This window comes from Girardinichthys multiradiatus, chromosome 12 (genome assembly GCF_021462225.1).
Source record: "Girardinichthys multiradiatus isolate DD_20200921_A chromosome 12, DD_fGirMul_XY1, whole genome shotgun sequence".
Taxonomy (NCBI): domain Eukaryota; kingdom Metazoa; phylum Chordata; class Actinopteri; order Cyprinodontiformes; family Goodeidae; genus Girardinichthys; species Girardinichthys multiradiatus.
This window is the reverse complement of record NC_061805.1, coordinates 27,990,856-28,011,579: the sequence shown is the minus strand read 5'-3', so window position 1 is coordinate 28,011,579 and position 20,724 is coordinate 27,990,856. Positions and strand designations below refer to the sequence as shown.

The 20,724-nt window shown below is 37.8% G+C and overlaps 1 protein-coding gene across 4 annotated transcripts in view; it reads left to right on the top strand.

The window, feature by feature from the left end:
* ccser1 (coiled-coil serine-rich protein 1) overlaps positions 1-20,724 on the top strand; it is a 172,296-nt gene that overhangs the window by 85,062 nt on the left and 66,510 nt on the right. For all 4 annotated transcript variants that reach the window (XM_047382176.1, XM_047382177.1, XM_047382180.1 and 1 more), the window contains exons 9-10: positions 3,216-3,293; positions 10,192-10,272. In XM_047382176.1, coding sequence (XP_047238132.1) covers positions 3,216-3,293; positions 10,192-10,272 — 159 coding nt within the window. The remainder of the gene's footprint in view (positions 1-3,215; positions 3,294-10,191; positions 10,273-20,724) is intronic.

Sequence of the window (20,724 nt, the reverse complement as noted above, 5' to 3'; positions counted from 1 at the left end):
TGGGAATAAACTTTTTCATTTTTACCATTGGGTTTGTTGATCTGATTCCTGCATGAAATGATTTTTGACGCCTACTACCTGGTACAATATCAAATGACTACAAAGTTGGGCTCTGGGTAATTTTTCTGACAGTTCCACAGAAAGTTCGATGTAGTCACAGAAGGTGCAGAAGGATTTAACCAGACAGCATATTTAGTTTAGCCTTCATTCCTATTTGGGTAAGATTAATTTTAGAGGCTGACTAATGTGGTAATTGTCGCAGCATGCAGCTGCTTTTCCTGTCCAATCTAAACCTCATGCTAGCCATTTTAGGGCTGCTGTGTCTAAGCAAGCAGTGGAAAAAAAATTATTGCTATTATCTATAAATAACGTTATCTCCTCTGTAAAGGCAGGAAAGCGAGGGGCCATTCTGTTTCAGCACCAGTGGGTTTTGTTTTTGTTAATTGTTTTCCTATTTGCTCTTGGAAAACGTGTGTTATTGGTTTTGTCACTGCAGAAGCATTTAGCAGAGCTTTTAGTTTGTTAGCTTTTGAGGTAAACACAGACCTCATCATTAGTTGGGCATTTAAAATGAAGAAGTCAGAAAACAAAATCATCAGAACTTTTTGCCAAACTTACTGCAGATTTCCAGTGTATTGGGCTTTAAATGCATACACAGTAGATAACACATTTGTAGCTGTGCGGTCTGGAAGTGCTTACTGACAAATTAAAAGGAAAGAGACAGCAGCTTCTGAAAAGTACATCAGAGTTAAAGATTGTCCATTCCTCTGTAAGGAAAGTAAATCATTTAAGTGTGCATAAAGGCATCTTCACCTAATTTACATAAATTACCATGTGGCATGTAACTGTGATGAATAATGTGGCCTGGACCTAATCACAGAAAAACAGGAAAATTACATTTTTTTTTTTTTTTTTTGCATACAATTTACATTGCCAACATAAATGGACAAATAGTGACAATATATAACACTGTCAATGGCATGCAAGATACATTTGCAGTTGACCTGGAGTGATGAACATCCCCTGCTCCAACTCCATCATGGAGGGTCTCCTAAGTGAGGACTGGGCCTTATATGAGTGTTTGGAATACATTCTTTAGTATCAGTCTTTAAAAAGTCAATGTAGTTACATGAAAATATCTAAATTTGTTGGTTTGAGAATTGCTTAGTGAGACAACACTGATATTGTCTGACCACTTTTAGACGTTTAGACTTTTAATTTTCTTACCAGCTTCATACTATAAATTCTCAGAATTGCAGAGTTTGTGTAGAACATGGTGCCTAAAACCATCCCATTGGCTATTATGTTATTCCTAGAAATACATCAAACAGGTTTGTCCGATCCAGCTCCTATTTCGGCTTCCTTTGAGGTCTGGCATGCCATATGTGATTTTTTTTTTTTCCACTCAAGATCCATTACATATAAAAAACAAATGTGGTGCAGGTTCCTTGGTAAGGGAAGTAGTTTTCTATCAATCATAAAATGAAGAAAGATTATGCTCATATTCCATCAAAGCATATGTTTAACTTTTTCTATTTTTATCAAACTAAACAAAATTGCATCAAATATATGCTGCTGGTTGATGAGTTTCTAGATCAAAAATGGTGGGTGGTCTGAGTTTTGATGCACTTAGTTTTTTTTCACTTCTTTTCTGATTGGGAACTGATTGGTGCATGTATATGAAAAAACAAAAAGTAAGGAAGAACAAAAAGAAAGTAAATGTACAAAATAAACCATAGTATTTATTGTCGTGGACAAGCTGCAAGAAGAACCAGTGACAGCAGTTTGTAAGTAAGCCATACAGTGGAGCATCTGTCTTCCCCTGTAACCTAAAGTCCAACAATCTTAATTAATCTGAAACTGAAAAACACCATTGCCCTGATCTCCCAGTGCAATTAGCAAACAATCGAGAAAAAATGCAAAGGAGAAGCTAAATACATTAAAGAGTTCCTTAAAGTATACCTTTTCTAAATTAGGACCCCACCGCATCATTTTGCTTGGGCGTAAGAACTATTGTAGGAGTCCTAGGACACCTAAAGTATTGTCTGTCATCTTCATAGGGATTTTTTTTACTGCATGATTTCTGGGGGCGCTTCTGTATTCATGCACAGGTTGCATTTTTTTTCTTCAATGAATTTTGATGTACCTCAAGGAAATGTTCCAGGCTAGATGTCTGGTTTTGCATAAGCAAGGTCATTTAAATGGATGGGGAAGTAGCTATATGCTTCCCTGCGGTCTCTCTTACTCTCCGTGTGTCCTTTAGCAAGACAGCTCCCTATAGTTTCAGATCATCATACCCAGCCTCAGGCCCTTTCTGTCCTCTCCTTCGCTCCATCACTTCCCTATCCGTCCCCTACTTTTCTAAGTTTCCCTCTTCATTTTCCTTCCGTTATCTTGCCCCTCTTCCCTCCTTTTTTTTGATGATGCCCTTGACAAAGTAATGACTGCCTGTCAGTTTGTTCTGTCCATCCTTTCACTCATTACTTCTCTTTCTTTCTTGCTTTAATATGCTTTACAGACAGTTTTAAACGCGTTTCAATTTTAAGAGTCAAGTTGAGTATTTTGACAAAAATTGCTTGGGCTAACTTCTTACGTTTGACCTTCCAGGGAGCCATGTTCTCCCATTCGCCTGCATCAAAAGCAGACGTGGTGTTACAAAACCTTGACTGTAAAAAATTAGGTTTAGCATACAGAACCATTTCTAATACCGTTTATATGCTCTAAGCAGAATTTCTGTTTTTAGGGTTAGGGGTAGTTTTTGTTGTTTTAGTTTTTGTTAGTTTTGGTTGAAGGTTACCTTCAATATAGATATTTTTTAATTAGTAATGCTATTATTCTGTACTGTATGTCCCCTGTCTTTGTAATGTCTCATATCTTCTTACAATGATATCCCATGATAACTCAAGGTCATATTAAATTGCTGTGTGCTTCTGATTTTGCCCCTTACAGGCATCAATTTTATCATGAAACTATTGCAAGATGAGGAGATCGGCATTCTAAAACGTGCACAAAATGACAACTTTATTACATGCGCACAAGCTAGCAATACTACCAACAAATAAACTCATGAATACAAATAAAACACATGGCCAACATAAAACCACCTCTTCATGCTATGGTCCTCTTTGACTTTTCACAGCAATATGGTCCCAGGAATAAATCACTGCTATCTTTGTGTTTATGTCTGAAACACTGTTGTCTGTTCTTGTGCTCAGGATCTCAACAGAGAGGAAGGCCTGCTGCAGCAGCTGAGAGAAAAAGATGAGCTGATTCTCAGACTCCAGAGTGAACTGGTAAGATTGACTTACAGGATAAACACAATTAGTTTGACTCTTGTCCTGGTAATACAAGAATCCATGGAGAGAACATGGAGTCAGAAGTCTTAAATTTAATCATCCCATATCTGCACCTTTGAAAGTCTTAAATATGTGCACATTTTGCAGATTAGTTATTTAGTTACAGTTCAAACCATATATTTACACTCTATATAAAGACAAATTACTTTTTTTTCTCTAGCTGTCTGAGATTACATCAGACTAAACCTTACCTGTTTTAGGTCAGGTGGGATTACCAAAATAAATGTCTGCAGAAACAGAGGAAACATTTTTAAAAATTCTTACAATTCAGAAGTTTACAAGCATTTTCTTAGTATTTGGTAGAATTATCTTTAAAACCTTCTGACCTGGGTCATAAATGTTTTGGTTTTCCTAAAACTGGAGTTTGGCCCATTTTCAGCTCTGCTCACTAATGTTCTGTGGGACTGAGATCCAGATTTGTTCCACAATTCTCTTCATATCTTGCCTCATTTCTTCTGATTTTCCCAGGATGTCACAAAATATGTGGTTTGTTTGTCTTCAATTTGTACCTTCATTTCTTGCTTCTTCCATTCATTGTTTTAATCTTTCAATTATTTTGTGAAATGCGCTGGCAGCATTCATTCGATCCAGGTGTTGTAGTTCTTGCTGAAGAGTTTGAATGTTGTTAAACTGTGACAAAACCACAACGCCCATAATGCATGGCAGAAAGCATTCTCTTTGGAGGACATTTATTGCCAGATATTGAGACTGAGTGAAGAAACTCTGCTTCTGAAACTTTGTTATTGTCATTTGTTTAGACAAATTAAAATCAAAAGTTTCTTGTTTCTTTTCCACTGCCAGCTCATTTGTCACGAGAGTGTAAGATTAATAAAGTTTGTTTTGAATCCAGACGTTTCAGTCGTTGGCTAAACCATGTCATCAATCACTGTAATGAAGCTTACTGGCATTGAAATTATCGAACCTTAGTGTAAAAGAAATGGACTCACATGCCAGAGTTAAAGAACACAAGTAGAAATAGTTTAATTCAACCTACAAAGGTCATTGAGTCAATTAAATATAAGTTATCCACTAATTAAATTAAGTTAGCTTACCTAAGTTACGTAATTCCTGGATATGTTACATTTAGGTCATAATGGTCTTAAATAGGTCATTTAAAAATCTTAAAAGACATAATGCAACATTTTCAGTGTTCATAGTAATGAAAAAAGACATCTCCCTGGCACAACATTATGACCAAATAGTCTGATGGATCCTGCTTTTGCTGACAAAACCGACCTGACCAGTCGAGGCATGGATTTCATTAGACCCCTGAACATTTACTGTGGTATCTGGCAGATAGATATCATCAGCCTATAAGTCCTGTTAGTTACGAGGTGGGCCCTTCATGTTTGTCCAGCAAATCCCACAAATGCCCAATTGGTTTACCACAAGATAACATACCACAACACATTTTTATTTTACATTATCCTACTTTTTTTTCTTTCCTGCTGCTTTATCTTGTAAAGTGACTTTGGCTGACACTGACTTTTTTTTTTTAGGTCTGGGAGCAGTCAACTTCTCATACCTGTTTTGTGCTCATCAAAACATTCTTGAACAGTTTTTGCTTTGTGGCTGGGTGCATTATCCTGCTGAAAGAGTTCTCATCCATTAGGGAATACAGTTTCCATGAAAGAGTATACATAGACTGTGACGATGCTTAGGTAAGCGATAAAGGCCATGGATGACACGACGTAAGGTTTCTTAGCTGGACTTTGCCCAAAGCATCACAGCCTCATACGCAACAAACAGTAATGTACGGTGTATTGTGACACCTTTATGTCAGAACCAGCAAAAATGTCTGCATCGGTTGAATCTACTAAAGCCCGTCTGGTGATGTGGACCACCCAAATCACCCTTTGTTACCCACGTTCACCAATGAGGCCTGGGTCCCCACTTTTCGCCAGCTTGGGTCCAAGCTTTGATAGATACTGAGCACCCCAGACCAGGACCAAAATACTTGACCAGTCATCTAAAATCACAATTTAACCTTTATCAAACTTGATCAAATCATCTAGCTGCCCAATTATCTTGCTTAGAACATAGCAACTTTGAGGACAGGTGCTGTAATGCAGAGAGTTAATGTTATTCACTTTATCTAGCAGTGGTGGTAATGTTATGCCCTCTCAGTGAACATTTTTAACTCATATGACAACTCAGTTTTGACCTTCTGGGTTAGGTGAACTTGTTCAGTTATGGGGAATTTGAAGTAGTCTAGTGCTCTGAAATGTTTCTGCGCAATTTTTTGTGTGGGAGTCGCACTTTGTTGCCCTCATAATTTCACTTTTTAAGTGTGGAAAAATATTTTCTTTCTGAAAACGTCAATGGAAAAGTTTGCCAGGCTCAAAGGTTTTTCTTTCTGAGCAAAATGGTAATCTTTGCAATAGGCCTACTCCTTGTCGTAGAGGACGGAGGCGTGAAAAAAAATCCACAACAATAGAAAGAAATGCATGAATGGTGCTGTAATATTTTCACATTAAGAATCAGCTGACAAAAAAACCGCCTTATCTATCTTTGTATATATAGGTTGTTCTTTCATGCCTGCACAGTTCAACAACAGAATTATTGTGTTCAGACACAAAGAAAATTAACTTTTTTTGTGAAATTCCTCCCATAGCCAGATAAAGAGCCAAGGATAGAAAGCAAGTCATTACTCCTGTCATTTTCAATCCTTTCAAAACCCTAGAAATATAAAAAATTCTGTTTAAAAATATATATCGTGTTATTGTATTCATCTGGAGTTTTAGGAAGCTTAATTCTTGGAACAGCTACTGAAATGCTCGATACAGCAAAATCTATCATCATTTGTCATCCACATGTCTGTAATTTGTCACCTGTTCTATCAAAGTAATGGAATGCAGACATTATGCCAAGCTTGTGCAGAATAATGTGTCAGTGTTAAAGCGTTGAGCGATGCCAGTACAACCCACTGACTTGAGTCTCATATAACATCTGTTTGTTTGATCACTTTTTGGCACTTGCATCCATTTTTTACACTCTCCTTTTATCATCTTTGATTATTTTCCTGTCAGCAGCCCCTGTTTTCATCTGTTTTCCTTTTTAATTCAGCTAGGTGCAACTATTGTGGAGCGAATACTAAAGTTGAGGAAACTGGCTAGCAGTATGACATGTATTGCTTATACTAATTTCCTTTAGAATGACATAACAATGGCATGGTGTAGCAGTAGTGCTAGCGCCCCTTTTACAGGTTATGCTCCTTAATGCACTTGTCCTGTGTTTGATTCCCTACCTGGAGGCCATTGCTGCATGTCTTCCCCCCCCCCATCTCTCGCTGCAATTTCCTGTCTGATTACTGTCTGTATTAGAGCTACCAAAAATGTCTTTAGAATTACATTATTCACCTTGCTGAACCTAACACCTTAGGACACTAGCTTTAGATTCAGTATAAGTAGCATTTACACTGTTAAAATCTGAATCCGCTGTCTGTATACATTGTTTTTAGACTTAAACTTAGATGTAGATTTAACTGTGCCTCACATTATATCAGCTTATTTATCTTAATACCCCCTCACCCATTCCAGTCTGTAACGACAAATTAAACCTGAACAAAGTTTAACCATCTGGAAAAAAAAAAAAAAATTGTTGCTTGAAATAGTTTATTCCCTATATGGGCTGAGTCTGAGTCCCCTAGAGCTAAAGTGTGGTACAGTCAAATAGTCTGCCTACCTCCAGAGAGGTTGTCTAAAGGCATAAGTGTAAGTAAAAGGGAATGTTGTTGTCATCTAAATCATGTGTGTGTAACTAACTGGGAACACCTTTCTTTCACTATATGGTTGCAAAAATTCATCAAACCTTTTTCCTTTATTTTTGCTTGTGCTTGTTTTTAAATTAGTGATTCTTATTCCATTGTCATGAATAAGAGCTTGTGATCGCTTATGTGTGCAAGGTCTTAAGGATCTACATCCAGGTGAGGCCTACCATTGAGATGACAAGACAGAGAGCCCTTTGGGGTTTTTCCAGGTGGCGTGCTTTAGACGCAGAACACCCTCAGGAGGGCCGGTGAAGTAGTATCTTCTAGCTGTTATGACAAGCAAGATATTTTTTGAGAAGTATCCAGCTGCAAGTATTGTTCTCTGCCCGCACCTTGTCACCTTTTTCTGATTCAAATGTTTTTTGCTCTCAATGTCTAATGACTAAACCTAACCATAATCTTAACACCTAACCCTCACCTTAACCTAAGCTATTCTATACAGAGTAGTAAACTGGGAGAAAACCTGTACAGGCTTTCCTTAGCACTGCACCAACCAGAAAGTGTGCCAGTAACTAATTACTTAATTTCTGTTTAGATCTTGATCCAAGTTATGAAGAAGAGCAACTGGGGCAGATCCCTGGGTTAAAACTTGTTCACCCCTCCAGACTCTTAGAAGATCACCTCACTCCAAGATAGTCTAGATGTCAGTTAATGGTGAAACATTCGGGACTAGTAGAGATTCCAAGACTGGGCAAAGAGTGGTTTGGCTCCAGCATGTAGACCACAACAAAAGAAAAAGTGAACAAATAAACTATTAATGAGAGGATAAAGACCTAAATGACTGATTCATCATCTTTCATTTGAATCATCAAACCATTAAACTTTTTCAGAAGATGAAACCTTGACAAAGTCAGTGCTGAAATACAATTTTTTCTTTGAAGCAGTTTCATCGTTAGCGTATTTTGCAACTGCACCTAAATGAATGGACAAAGTTTGTATGTTTGTGACTGAGTGCTTGTCCCAAAGAGCCTAAATATTCTTTGCTAGGTTCACTGTTAAGCCTGGACTCAACTTCTTTTCATAAAAATTTTGTCTCTTTGAAAGTCAAACATGAAGGAATGATAAATACATCAAAACCTTTGCACAGTTCCTTATTTGTACTTAATAGGTTGTTTTCTTTACTGCAACCACATCTTAACCTGGGTTTTATCTGGATCTGATCCTTTGGGCCCACAGGATACCAACATTGCTTCAGATTTGTGAAACTGCACTGTTTGTGAGTGAAGCTAAGGGTAAAGTTTAGTATCAGAAGTAAACAGGAGCTCATAGGCAGTCTTATTTTTATACTGTGAATCGTCCAGTGAAAACCTGTTCATTCACTTATAGAAAGCTGTCTGTCCATGTTCAGATTACACTTCTCATAAGTTTTCTACTGGTAGTTTGAATGCATCATTAAGTTTAAGAAAAGCCTTTTACTTTTCATGTAGTCAGTCATGATTAATGGAAACTGCTGTTTTTAACTGGATTTGTGCAGAATTTGAAGAGGGACCATATATGTAGGTTTAGAGCTGGAATATAAATGCTTTTCTTTTATTCCCCTTACGATAAACCTCGCTTTAATTTGGTTGATTAATTTTTATCGAGGTTAATCAATTTCTCCATATGTCATATTCGCTGCAACTTTCAACCCATTCTGTTCTCCAACCCATGAGCGGCGCAGGGAGAAAATGTCAGAATGATTAGTGACAACGTCGTAAAGTGCTCCCAGTGGAAATGGCGCAGGGTTCCTCTTAGGGCTTGCAACCTTCGTTTTAAAAATAATCACGTAGAGGTAAGAGAGGAGTTGGCTGGTTCTTGGGTCCAGATAAAATTGCTGTATTTTGTTGAAAAGTGCCTGTGCTTTTCTGACTTTAACCCTTCTGTAAATCTGCCAAATAAAACCCATCAATTATGTATTTGAAGGACCTTTTTAACATGTTGGCCAGCTTTATCTTTCCTTTTTATTAATTCTTCCCCACTTAAGCCGTCCTGCCTTATGCCACTGCAATTTAGCCTTCTTCCATGACATTTATGATTTCCAGATAAAATACTTGATGTTGTTTTGGGTTGGATTTCCTTTTCCTTATGAAAATTTGCAAGGCATAAATACCTTTACCTGTGATACATTGCTACAGATTTCTCCTGATTTTTCTTTTTTACACTTAAAGGTTTCAGATCATCAAACAAATTTAAATATTAAAGATAACCTGAGAAAATACAAGATGCAGTTTTCAAAGGATGATTTCACTTAAGATAAAAAAAAAATTCAAATAAACTAATCGCCCTCTCCCTGATTAAATCATGAGTAACTCTGATTGATCACATCTATAGAAAATAGAGTTTTAGAAACTACAACCAGCCCCGATTGCTGCCTGACCTGCAGTCAATAAATCACTTAAACAGAACCAAACTGGCAACATGAGGTATGCTAAAAGAAGCAACACATCATTCCCCAATCTAAAGAAATTCAAGAACAGATGGCAAACAAAGTCAGTCACATCAATCAATCTGGAAAGGCTTAACAAGCCGTTTCCAAGGCTTGGAGAAAGAAATTGATCTTTTTGGAGGGTGTTTCTCTTGTAACATCTGGCATAAAACTAACATAGCATTTCAGAAAAAGAACATCATACCGCTAGCAAACAGGGTGGTGGTAGTGTTATGATCTGGGACTGTGTTGATACTTGGATTCTTTAGGACTTGTACTAATTGCCATAATTGATGGAACCATGAAATTCTGCACTTCACCAGAAAGAAGAATGTTTGGGCCTCATTTTGACCTTCAGCTCAAGTACATTTGGGTTATGCAGCAGAACAATGATTGAAGTACACCAGCAGTTTATCCTCAGAATGACTCAAAATAAATAAATAAATAAATAAAATAAAAGACTGAAATGCTGTTGCGTGATCTTAAACAGGCCATTCATGCTTGAAGACCCTTTAATGCTGCTGAATTAAAGCAATTATGCGCTGTGGGTAGAGGATGGCAACAGGTCTGCACTTGGAGCAGCTCCTCTCATTTGTTTGTATTTGATGTTTGTGGTTGGGATGTGGACAGGGCTGATGTATGTGTGTTTGCTTTGTATGCAGGAGAGCGCCAGAGCAGCCCTGAAGATGAAAGACTGCCAAATGACTGATCGCACAACGCAGACAGAACACACAGGGGCAGAGGTAAGATGCTTACAGACAGCACACAGAGTGGCCCTGTCAGAGGGAAACACAAACACAGCATTACACACTTCATTTTCTGGCACTTTTCTTACCACTAAACAAAATACAGTTTTAATATAGATTTCCCTTTTGTTATGCTTTGGCCTAGCTTATATCAACTTTTCCTTTACCTTTTGTTGCAAAAACTATTTTCAAGTTGTGTTTTTCTGTGGATTATATTCCACTATCTACTCCTCCCATTCTGCCTTTAGAGTCCCGCAGTCCTCAGAAAGAGGGCTGCTTCCTGCCTGCCTGCCCATTGCCCTCAGCTGACATGGCCTCTTTGGCTTCTCTAAAGGCTGACAGTATGGGAACGCAGGAGACTTAATGGATGACTGTCTAAAAATGGCTGCCTGTAACAGAAACTGGAGCAGAATTTTGGGGTCTGTCTCCTCTTCTCCCTTTTCTTCCTTTTAAAACACCTGTTCTTCATCTTCCAGCTCCAAAGATTCTTTTGTACCTTTAATCCTGATGTGTATAAAGTTGGCAAGAAACATTGTGAAACGGAAAAAGCTTTGCCATTGTGTGAGTGAGTGGGTGCACAATACCCACACAAAACGCCGACTTACCCACACAGATGCACAGGCACACAAAGGGTGGTGTTTGAGTGAAATCATGCAGCGTTGAGAGAAAAATGGAAACCGATATTTGAATGACACAAAAATAGATTAGCATGACCAAAATGTACGAAGAAAAAAAAAATTAAGAGTATATTTTTGCGCATATATATATATATAGATATACACACACACACACACACACCAAATTGTTGGTACGCCTTGGTTAATGAAAGAAAACCCACAATGGTCACAAAAATAACTTGAATTTGACAATCTGCTTGGAGATCGTCTTATAACCTTTTACTCTGATACCCTCAATAAAATCTGGTTTAACTAATTATAATCAGTAGTTAATAGTTAATAGTAGCAGACAGGTCAGGTTTAAAGAAGGGCTAGGTTCTCAAATAATATACCAAGCCTTCAGCATCTTACAGAGCACTGTTCAATCCATCATCTGTGAATAAAAAGGGTATGGCACAACTGTAAACTTACAAAGGCTGGGAAAGAACATTAAACAGTAAAGCAGCCAAAAGGCACATGGAGGAGCTGCAGAGACCCACAGTCTAGGTGGGAGAATCTGCTAACAAGACGACTCATAGTTGTCCTGGCCTTTATGGTACCCTGGGAAAATGATAGCCATTGTTTAATAAAAACCATGATAAGTGTTGTTTCCCAGTTTGCAATAACCCGTGTAGGGAACACTTTAAACATGGTGACAGCATCATATTGTGAGGATGCTTTCCTTCAGAGGGGGCAGGAAAGCAGAACAGAGTTAATGGGAAGGTGGATTAAGCTAAATACAGCTAAATCCTGAAAAGAAAACATGTTGGATGCTGCAAAAGACTTGAGTTTGCTGTGGTGTTTCCCCATCTAACAGTGACTTTAAAGATAGAACCAGAACTAAATGCCGGGTGGTGCAGATTGAGGCTTATGCATGCACTTTGTGATATGACAGTCAGATACATCAGCTAAAAAATTTAAATCTGAAGTTTTGCCACTACTTTTCCTTTTGACTTTGAGGCTCAAAGCCAGGCGTGGAATTCATACAATAATAATGAGGCCTGTTAAAGTCTAAAAGATCAGCTTAATATGTCTTATTAATGTGTTTATTTTAGAACATGCTGGTGGTGTCAGGACAGGATCTGATGAAAATATTTCACAGAGGAGCTGGTGTGTGGGAATGTTACTTGCACAAATAACATTACAGATGACATGCACGACATCCACAGATCTGTGGGGAAATATTTTCTGTTGCATGTGAAGTAAATAAATTAATGTGTTAGAGAAAAGCAACAAGATTAAATGGATAGTCTTAAAATAAAAATGGATTTGAAAAGCCTTAAATTTCTGTGTTGGTGAAATGTAAAATGTCTCAGTTCTAGTGGCATTAAATTGTTGATTAAGTCTACAGGTGAGCTGTGCACACCATGGCATAGAGGGAATCTTGACTCCATAATTGCAGTGCAGCACATAATTACTAGTGACACTCCCCCTTCTGTGATTCACAATAAGTCGTCAAAGCAGGTGCAAACAAGACAACTCCTTACCATGCCTCAGGAAAATGCCACCTTATTGCTACATCCAAATGCAGGTACTGCTCTGAATCCTGTAATTTTATCACGCTTGTCATCCGTCATCCTACAAGATGTTTTTTTGTACCCCTCTTCCTTTCGGCGCCTTAGTTTTGTTTATTTTTTTTTGCATCATAGGGTACTCCATGGTGTACAAAGTGTATGTCTACATTGTACTCCAAGTGCCAGGATTGATTAATACATTTCTTAGGTCTGAACAGAACCACTGGCTACTGTGTGCTTCTTGGTACTTAAGGCTGAAGACATAACTAGTTTGGAAGTCTTGTGTGCGCTCCAACTTCTAAATATTTATTTGCGTGTCATTGTGTTTGTTGCTGTTTATATTTGTTGTTCTGAAGCAGCCGTCAGTGAACAGCAATGTCAATAAAAGGTTGTTTTTTTCAAAGTAACGTCAGGTAAGTTGGTTACATTTATTACCCAAACAGGGGAATTTGTTCATTGTTATGTTTTCTAGCCTCATCAATATAAGTGCCATTAACACATTATAAATCAGGCTTACATACTGCATTACATATTGCCGGTCCAGATATTTTTTTCCCCCTTTGGGCTGAAAACCCAGGGGGTAATTGTTTGCAGTTTAAAGGCAACAGTTTGTGAAGTCGTTCAAGACTCTTAATTCTGGTAGTTTCTTTTTTTTACATTCTAATTAATTTAAATAACTGTAATTAAAGCTAATTTTTTTTTACAATTACCCTGATTTGCCTCACCAGGAGCACCACAAAATGAAAAATATGCTCTATCTCTATTTTACCAATTTAATGTGTTTAAAAAAAAAAAAGGCTCAATAGATCCAATCAACACCCCTCTCTGTGGTGAAGCGGTTTGATTAATTGGCGAGTAATGATTTGAATGCAAGTGGTGTGTCTAAGTGTCTCATCTGCTCTGCAGGTACAAAACAGTGACATTAGCATGCCAGGTATACTTTATTCATGCTATCAATAAGTCACATAAAGTTTTTATTGTTATTTCCTAAACTCTGGAAAAACAAGTGTTGTTTTTCAGAAGTTTACATATGTTGTCTTATTTGGCTAAAATGTTAAAGGTTTCTTTCCCTAAGCTTCTTACATTATTCTGCTGGAATTGTCCCCCTGACAGCACTGGTTTACCTGAGCCTAAACCTTCTGGCTGATGTCTTAAAATGCTGCTTCAATAATTCAAAACAGTGTTCTTCACTCATAATACCATTTAGTTTGTGATGCACACCAGTCTGCTGCAGGAAAACACCCACACCACTGGAATATGTCACCACCATGCTTCAAAGTTGGGATGGTGTTCGCAGGCTTGTCATCTTCCCCCTTTTTCTTGCAAATGTAACGGTGGTCATTATGGTCAAACACTTGAATTTTAGTTTCATCAGCCCACAGGATATATTTTGAAAACTGTAGTCTAGCTTGTTGCTTTTGAAGTAATTGCTTCTTGCTCTCTGAGTGGACTTTCAGCCCTCGGTGGATAACGACACTCTTTTTCCAGCTTCAACCAGCATCTTAACTAGGTTCTTTAATTTGTTCTAGGGTTTATTTTCAGATTATGCACAATTACCTTTCTGATTTGTTTGGATTCAAAGTTTGTTTAGGGTCTTACCTCCATCTTAGATCCCAAGGTGTCTCCGCATCAGAACTCAGATTTTGTGAATTGACCTATCAGGAGCTTCCAAGGCCGTGACATCGTTGTTAGGGCAAATTGTTTAAGGCCAGTGTAGACTTAGTTTATGTAAACTTAAAGTCATGATTATTTTTGAAAGTAAATCTAGCTTTCATTATTCTACCATTTAAAAATAGAATTATTCCTGTTTTAGGGCTAACAGGATTACCAAAATTATTTCTATCTAGTGTCAGACAGTGAAAATAAAAATGTTGTGGTGTATTTATACAATGTATTTAAATATCTTGTTTTGTCTGTATGTATTGGATATGCTCATCACAGAGTTGGTGATATGTTGAATTAAAAATGGACAAACAAAGTAGTAATTTATTTCTTGTCTAGTACAGTTACTGTTAAGATGCCATGCCCTTGGTTTTGTATGGCTTTGCTGCTCATTGTAAGACTACCATAGAGCTATAGAGTCCTCCATATGTAGGCCCCTCTGGAAGATGAGTTCTTAATTAGAGGAGCAGCTGGCTGCCCGCTAGCAAGCTAGGCTAACAGCACAGGTGACTTAACTCAGCAGTAGCTTCCAGCATGTGCTGCCTAATTTTAGCCATACACCCCCCCCCCCCTCCCTATCTGTGCATACGTGTGTATGAAGGAGATAAAGCCCAAATGTTCATTCAACTAGGTTCATGACTTTGTTGGAGATGTTGCAGCATGTAGCACCGCTATATAGGTTAGCTACCTCAGTGCATTAAGGACAGTCAGCGAGCAACAAAAAAAAAAAAAAGTGTGTCTACAAGTGGGGCAGCTATTTCTACTGCTTCTACCACTTCTCAGGGTCGAGTAGCTCCCTCACTCTTTCTCCCTTCAACTTGTTCTTCTTTTCTAGAACGTCTTCTTACTTTTTCACACTCTGTTCTTGTCCTCGCTTCCTCCTGCTTTAGTTTGATGATCCCTTAAATCTATAAATATATAGATAGATAAATATCTCTCTCTATGAAATGAAGAACAGACATCCTTATAGTAATATGTGTAATATACAAACAAAAATAACTTAAACTAACCTAATGTAGCTCAGATGTAGAAATAAGTACTTGTGGAGGAGATGAGAGAGATTCTCACTAAATGATGCTTTTAGACACACAATGTATTGTAACCTTTGTGAAGGTCATAGGCAAAGTGAAGCCTCTTTTAACAAAACAGTTCTCTCACAGAAAAAGAAGGATTTAGGATTAATGTTGTCCATTAATCCTAAATTCAACCAGCCACGTCTCCTGCAAATGAGCTTTCATAAACTTAAATCAGCATTGTGGAAACAAAGGTTTTTTCTTTTACTCATAATGACCCTCACCAGATCTGTCTAGTCACTGACCAAAACTAACTACCACAGCTGAAATCCAGTGAACCTTTGTGTCGTGGAACACATTAGCATGACCTGTTGAATGTGGTGCTGCTGGGTGTCAAATGACACACATCACTAGGCTCTTATGGCAGTTTAAAGGTTTTTCAGCAGCAAGATGACTTCAATACAACTTGCTGCCTCTTTACTTTCAGTAATCACACAGAGACAGTTACAAATCCGGGTATGGAGTGTTTTGTGACAGAGGTTAAACTTTCTGTGTCAAACAGTTGCACCTGAACAAAAAAGCTAATCAAGAAAGGCTGAATCCACCAAAAATTAACAAGTCGCAGAGTGCAAAGAGATCCTCTTTTCTTTTCTGGCACATTTAAGGTTTGCGTTTCTGTGACAGTGCATTACAGCTGTGGGATATGAGGTGAAAGGGAAACTGAGAAAGAGTCTGAAAAGAGAGGATTTACAGAGAAAAGGCGAAACGCTGTTTTTTGTCCCTTAGAGCCTCTTTAGAGTTAGAGGTATGGTGGTTGTTTGAATTTTTAGTTTTTCTTTTTAGGGGGGATTGAATCAATCGAGATTGCTTTCTTTCAGCAAGCTAATTTCATGGGCATTCTTAAAAGGACCGTTTTATGGGGGAATCAAAAGTGCTTGGTGGTGAGCTCAGTCTTGTTCCATTTTCATCTCTTTCTCTCTCTCACCATCTTCCTCTGTCGGTTTCTATACTCAGTAGATTTGGGCAACTTTTCTTTGTGGCCTTCCACTTCTGTCTCTCTTCCCCGCTTTGTAACCTCCTCTTTTGTCATCCCTTCTCTCCCCATGAAAAGAATGAAGGGAGCAGAGGGATGCTCGCTTGTTGTCTCCTTGTGGGCTGTGATAGAGAACTGAATAGAGGGACATGTGAGTTTTTCATGCAGATTTGGCCCTCTTTGTTTCTCAGTCCTTTAAAGAGTTGATGTAGATATAAAAGGGAATATTTATGTAAAAAAATCATCCTTTATACTTTTAGGGGTCACTTGTAGAAAACGTAAACAGGGTAGTTCTTGTTCTTGCCTATGTGATGATTTATAATTAGTGAATATAATGTGCCATCTCGGGCAACGTTTCCATTCTGTGGCATCATCATCTTGACATGTCGAATGTTTAATGGAGCAATAATCTAAACTAACATGTAAATAAACCACAAACAGATGTATTTATGGAAGCATTCCCAGTTTCCCTGTTTAAAATAGCCAGTGTATCGGTTTCCATAGTTTCTGGCATTCACAGCTCACATTTAGATATGCATCACTCTGACCCTGAACCGTGTGGTTGAGATTGAAATCTTTAGGCAAAGGCCAAGTTTGCTGTCCTTATGCCTTGTTTTTCTGTGGAAAAAAACTTTAAAGTTGTCTGGGAGAAGGGACGTAAAAAGAAAGAGAAAGGCAGGAAGTTTTGGATCCAACTTCAGTTAAAAAAAAACAACTCACAGTTCATTAAACGCTGGTTCTTGGACTTTACTTTTTTCCATTAAGTATTTCTGCTTTGACCATTATCTCAGATTCACCAAGAGACCAGTTTGACTTGACACACGTTGAATACTGGGATAAGTTTGCTGTTTGGCTGCGTAGTTAAGGGAGCATCTATGTTATCTTACCATCTTGCACAAAAGCTGCTACACTATAAACAATCTGTAAACTTTTAACCTGCAATAGGGATTTTTGTAGCATTTCTGGATCCAGTAAGGGTAATCTCATAGTATTGAAAAATTGATTTTGCAACATTTGGTCTCGAATGACTAGGCATGGACTGTATGAAGTTTTGTCAGTATGGTAAAAATGACAGTTTCATGGTAAGATGGTAATAAAAAATGTATTCCATGATCTAATTGTTTTTATGAAAACAGAAAAGCATCAACTGTTCTTTTGCTAGGGAACAAAATACAAAATGACTAATGCAGAAAGTAATGTTATTTATAAATTTATTTACTGTTGCTTTAATTTTAAAACTTAGACTTAGGCACAATGTGGAATAAATGTGGATTAAACAACTGCTAAATGTATTACCAGTTTACACCAGCTCATTGTGCATAATTTTACACTGTAGTGGTGCTATCAGTTGGGCTATGTGCAGGGATGGCTAGCCGCTAGTCAGCTACTTTACAGAAAAGAAGCTCATGGCTTCCCCACAGCAGTTTGGAAACAGCATTTTCTTAATAAGACAAATAGATAGATGAAACTCCTCCAGCTTCACATAACGACCTACTGTGTTTCTAACCTGACTTTATTTTTCTTGTAAACTGAGGGATTGCGTAGTAGGTTTCTTTCAGCCAGCCAACAGGGAGTACGCAGCAACAGGTTGGATAGGGACACTGGTGCTGTATGCTCCAATGATTCCAGCACCTTTTCTTATGTAAGTTATCATTTTATACCTGTAACCGGCCCACGACTACTAGTAACGTTTTGTCATGTTTACTACTGGTTCCATCAAATCACCCATTTTGATTGGCTTTTTCAACAACATTTTTAAAATTGAGTTTACTTCTTCAACCATAAACTATGTTTATAAAAAAAGAAAATGTACATGGTTGTGGTCAGTTATGATTATATGTAGCTTGAACATGTATGTCCAATCACCCCTGTAAAAATTACAGTAACTGCACTTCCAGAAAACAAAAGAACATCCATAAGTTATTTTTCTTTGCCTTTGTTCTGGGAATGTTTTGTTCAGTATTATCGATCCATTATGTCTGGAGGAAAAGATGCCTTTGGTTCCTGCACACATTTACTTATGTCCAGTCATTACTCCTGTGTGAAGTGTTGACACGGATCATGTTCTGCGTCCCCCACCCGCTCCTAATGAACGCTTCATGCATCTCCCTGGGGCCGGTAACCCTGAATCAATATGTGCAATGAGATATGATTCTGCGTCACCAGTGCTTTCCACATCTGTTCCACTTTCAGGAGTGGGATGGACGGGTCCGATGATGAGTATGACTATGTAGGTCTTTTATTCCTATTCCTGTAAACTAGATCATTTTGTACAGCCTGGTCCTTACTGAGTAATAGCACTGCCTGGATAGAATTAAAAGGAAAGGCCGAGAGGAGGAGGAGCTGGTGAGATGCAGTTTGCTGCCCTACATGGAAAATTTAAGTCTCCTCTTCACTTCAAGTAGACTTTTTGTCTTTCCACATTTACCATTGTTTCTTTATATCTTTATTGGTATTAGTTTTTCTGGTTTTTGGTTTTTGTGCTTTCATTATGCAACATTAATGTCTTGGCTATGATCTGTTTTACTTTGTACATATTCCCTTTCATTGTCTTTTGATGTATCCCATACCACCCTTTCCTGCATATCTAATTTTCATCTCATGCTTGTCACTGTTGTTGTATTGCTCTAAGACTCCATGTTCTTCTACCCAAACATGTTTTCCTCCTGTCTTGCTGGCTCTTACTTTCCTCATCATCTCTTTTGCACTATTCATAACTATTCCTTCATGTCATTCCACTTTATCTTGAGGTGGTCAAAGTCAAGCCTTTCACTTGTGTACCTTTCTGCTCACCTTCCCTCCCTCTCAGGTCCTTTATTACTATTGCTCTTTTGACCTGCCTTTGCCCTTCTAGTCATTGCTCATCTTGTCTTACTATCTATCACCAACTTTTGTTAACCTTCTGGGCTCCTCTTGCTATTTGTTTTAAAATATTATAATCTTAGGTATAATATAAACACCGTCTAAAGGGAAAAGGTACAGCAGCGGTCAGTGTCTAACTATTAAAAAATGCCATGCTGATTAGATTATTTTAACTAAAGCTCAATATATAGCCTTGTTGGTATGATGCGGCAAAATGAAATGAATAAACCTAGTATTTAACAACAGTTATAACTAGACTAACACATCACTAGAGCCATTAAGGCCTGATTTGCAGCCCAAAGTATGGTCCACACAGAATTACATAACATTGGTTTTACCACTACAAAGCATACTATGTGCATCCACATTAATGTGGCCCACCTGCATCTCCTCAGCAGATCCTCAGATTATAGCTCAAGGACCTATTATTATGCTCCATTAATATGCAATCAACAAAATGCTGAAAACCTACTCGACTTCTCTAAATATATTTCTTTTGCTGTTGCATAATAACCAATGTTTATGTAAATGCAAATTTACATAAAATTATACTTTCCTTGGTTCCCTAAACCAGGAAGATCTTATTTATCCTATTTTGTGAATCATATGTTTAGTTATTAGTGTTTTAATTTATCTGAAAATATGAAGATCGCCATCCAGGGTGATAATCATTTCAGGACCATACAGCTCCAGTTATAAGTTTACACACCCTCATCACAGACATGAATGTCATTAATTTGAGGCTTCTAAGGATTTTTTTTTACCATTCTTGTGTCATATTAGACTGATAAAACAACATAAAATGTCATTAAAAAAAAAATCTGTGTTAATTTCAAAGGTTTGAATTTATTGTGAATTTTCTCTAATCTGCATATGGTCAAACTAATACATGCAGGCTCCAATACTGTATATAAATACACCCTCAGCAAAAATGGGTGAAATTGGTGGAAAGTTGCAATTAAACCCCAGACTTTTGTAGCCCTCAACAAGCTTCTGTCATAATTCTGCCCTAATGTTTGAGTGCTCTCCTTAACATAATTTCTAGTTAATTCCAATTGATTGGTTTCTAACCAGGACTTGACTTTTAAGTATAGTCCACACACTTTCAAATGGTCGAGTGTTTGGGCCATTGTAGAAACCTAATGTTTGCTTGTCCTATCCATCCCAAAATCAGTTTTGATGTGTCTAAGTTCACTGCATTCTTGCAGCACCCAACTGTGTCCAAGTTTCCACTATCACAAACTGTCACCCTTAGATAAAACGGTATAGGTTGCGTTTAGGACTAACCCTAGAACCACCACAACTCAAGCCTGAAAGATGCTAGAACACCAATGGTTCTGTATAAAGTGAAATAATCATGCTAAATGCATTCTAGACTAAAGGGTTTCATGGTCAGACAAGACCATGATCAAGCTATTAAACCTCACTGACAAAATTAATGTTTGGAGGAGCAAATGTTAAGCTTTCAAACCTAAGAACACTGAACCAGTCAAGTGGATGGAATAATAAATGTGGACTACCTCCAAATTCTTTAACTCAACACCTACATGGTTAAAACTTGGACATAGTTGGGTGCTCTGACAGGACAATGATCCCAAATGCACATCAAAACTGGTTTTGGTATGGATACAACTGGCTGACAAAGTTTCTGGAAGCACCTTGATGTCAACGCTGCTAAACATGTCTGGACTATGCTTAGAAACTGGGTC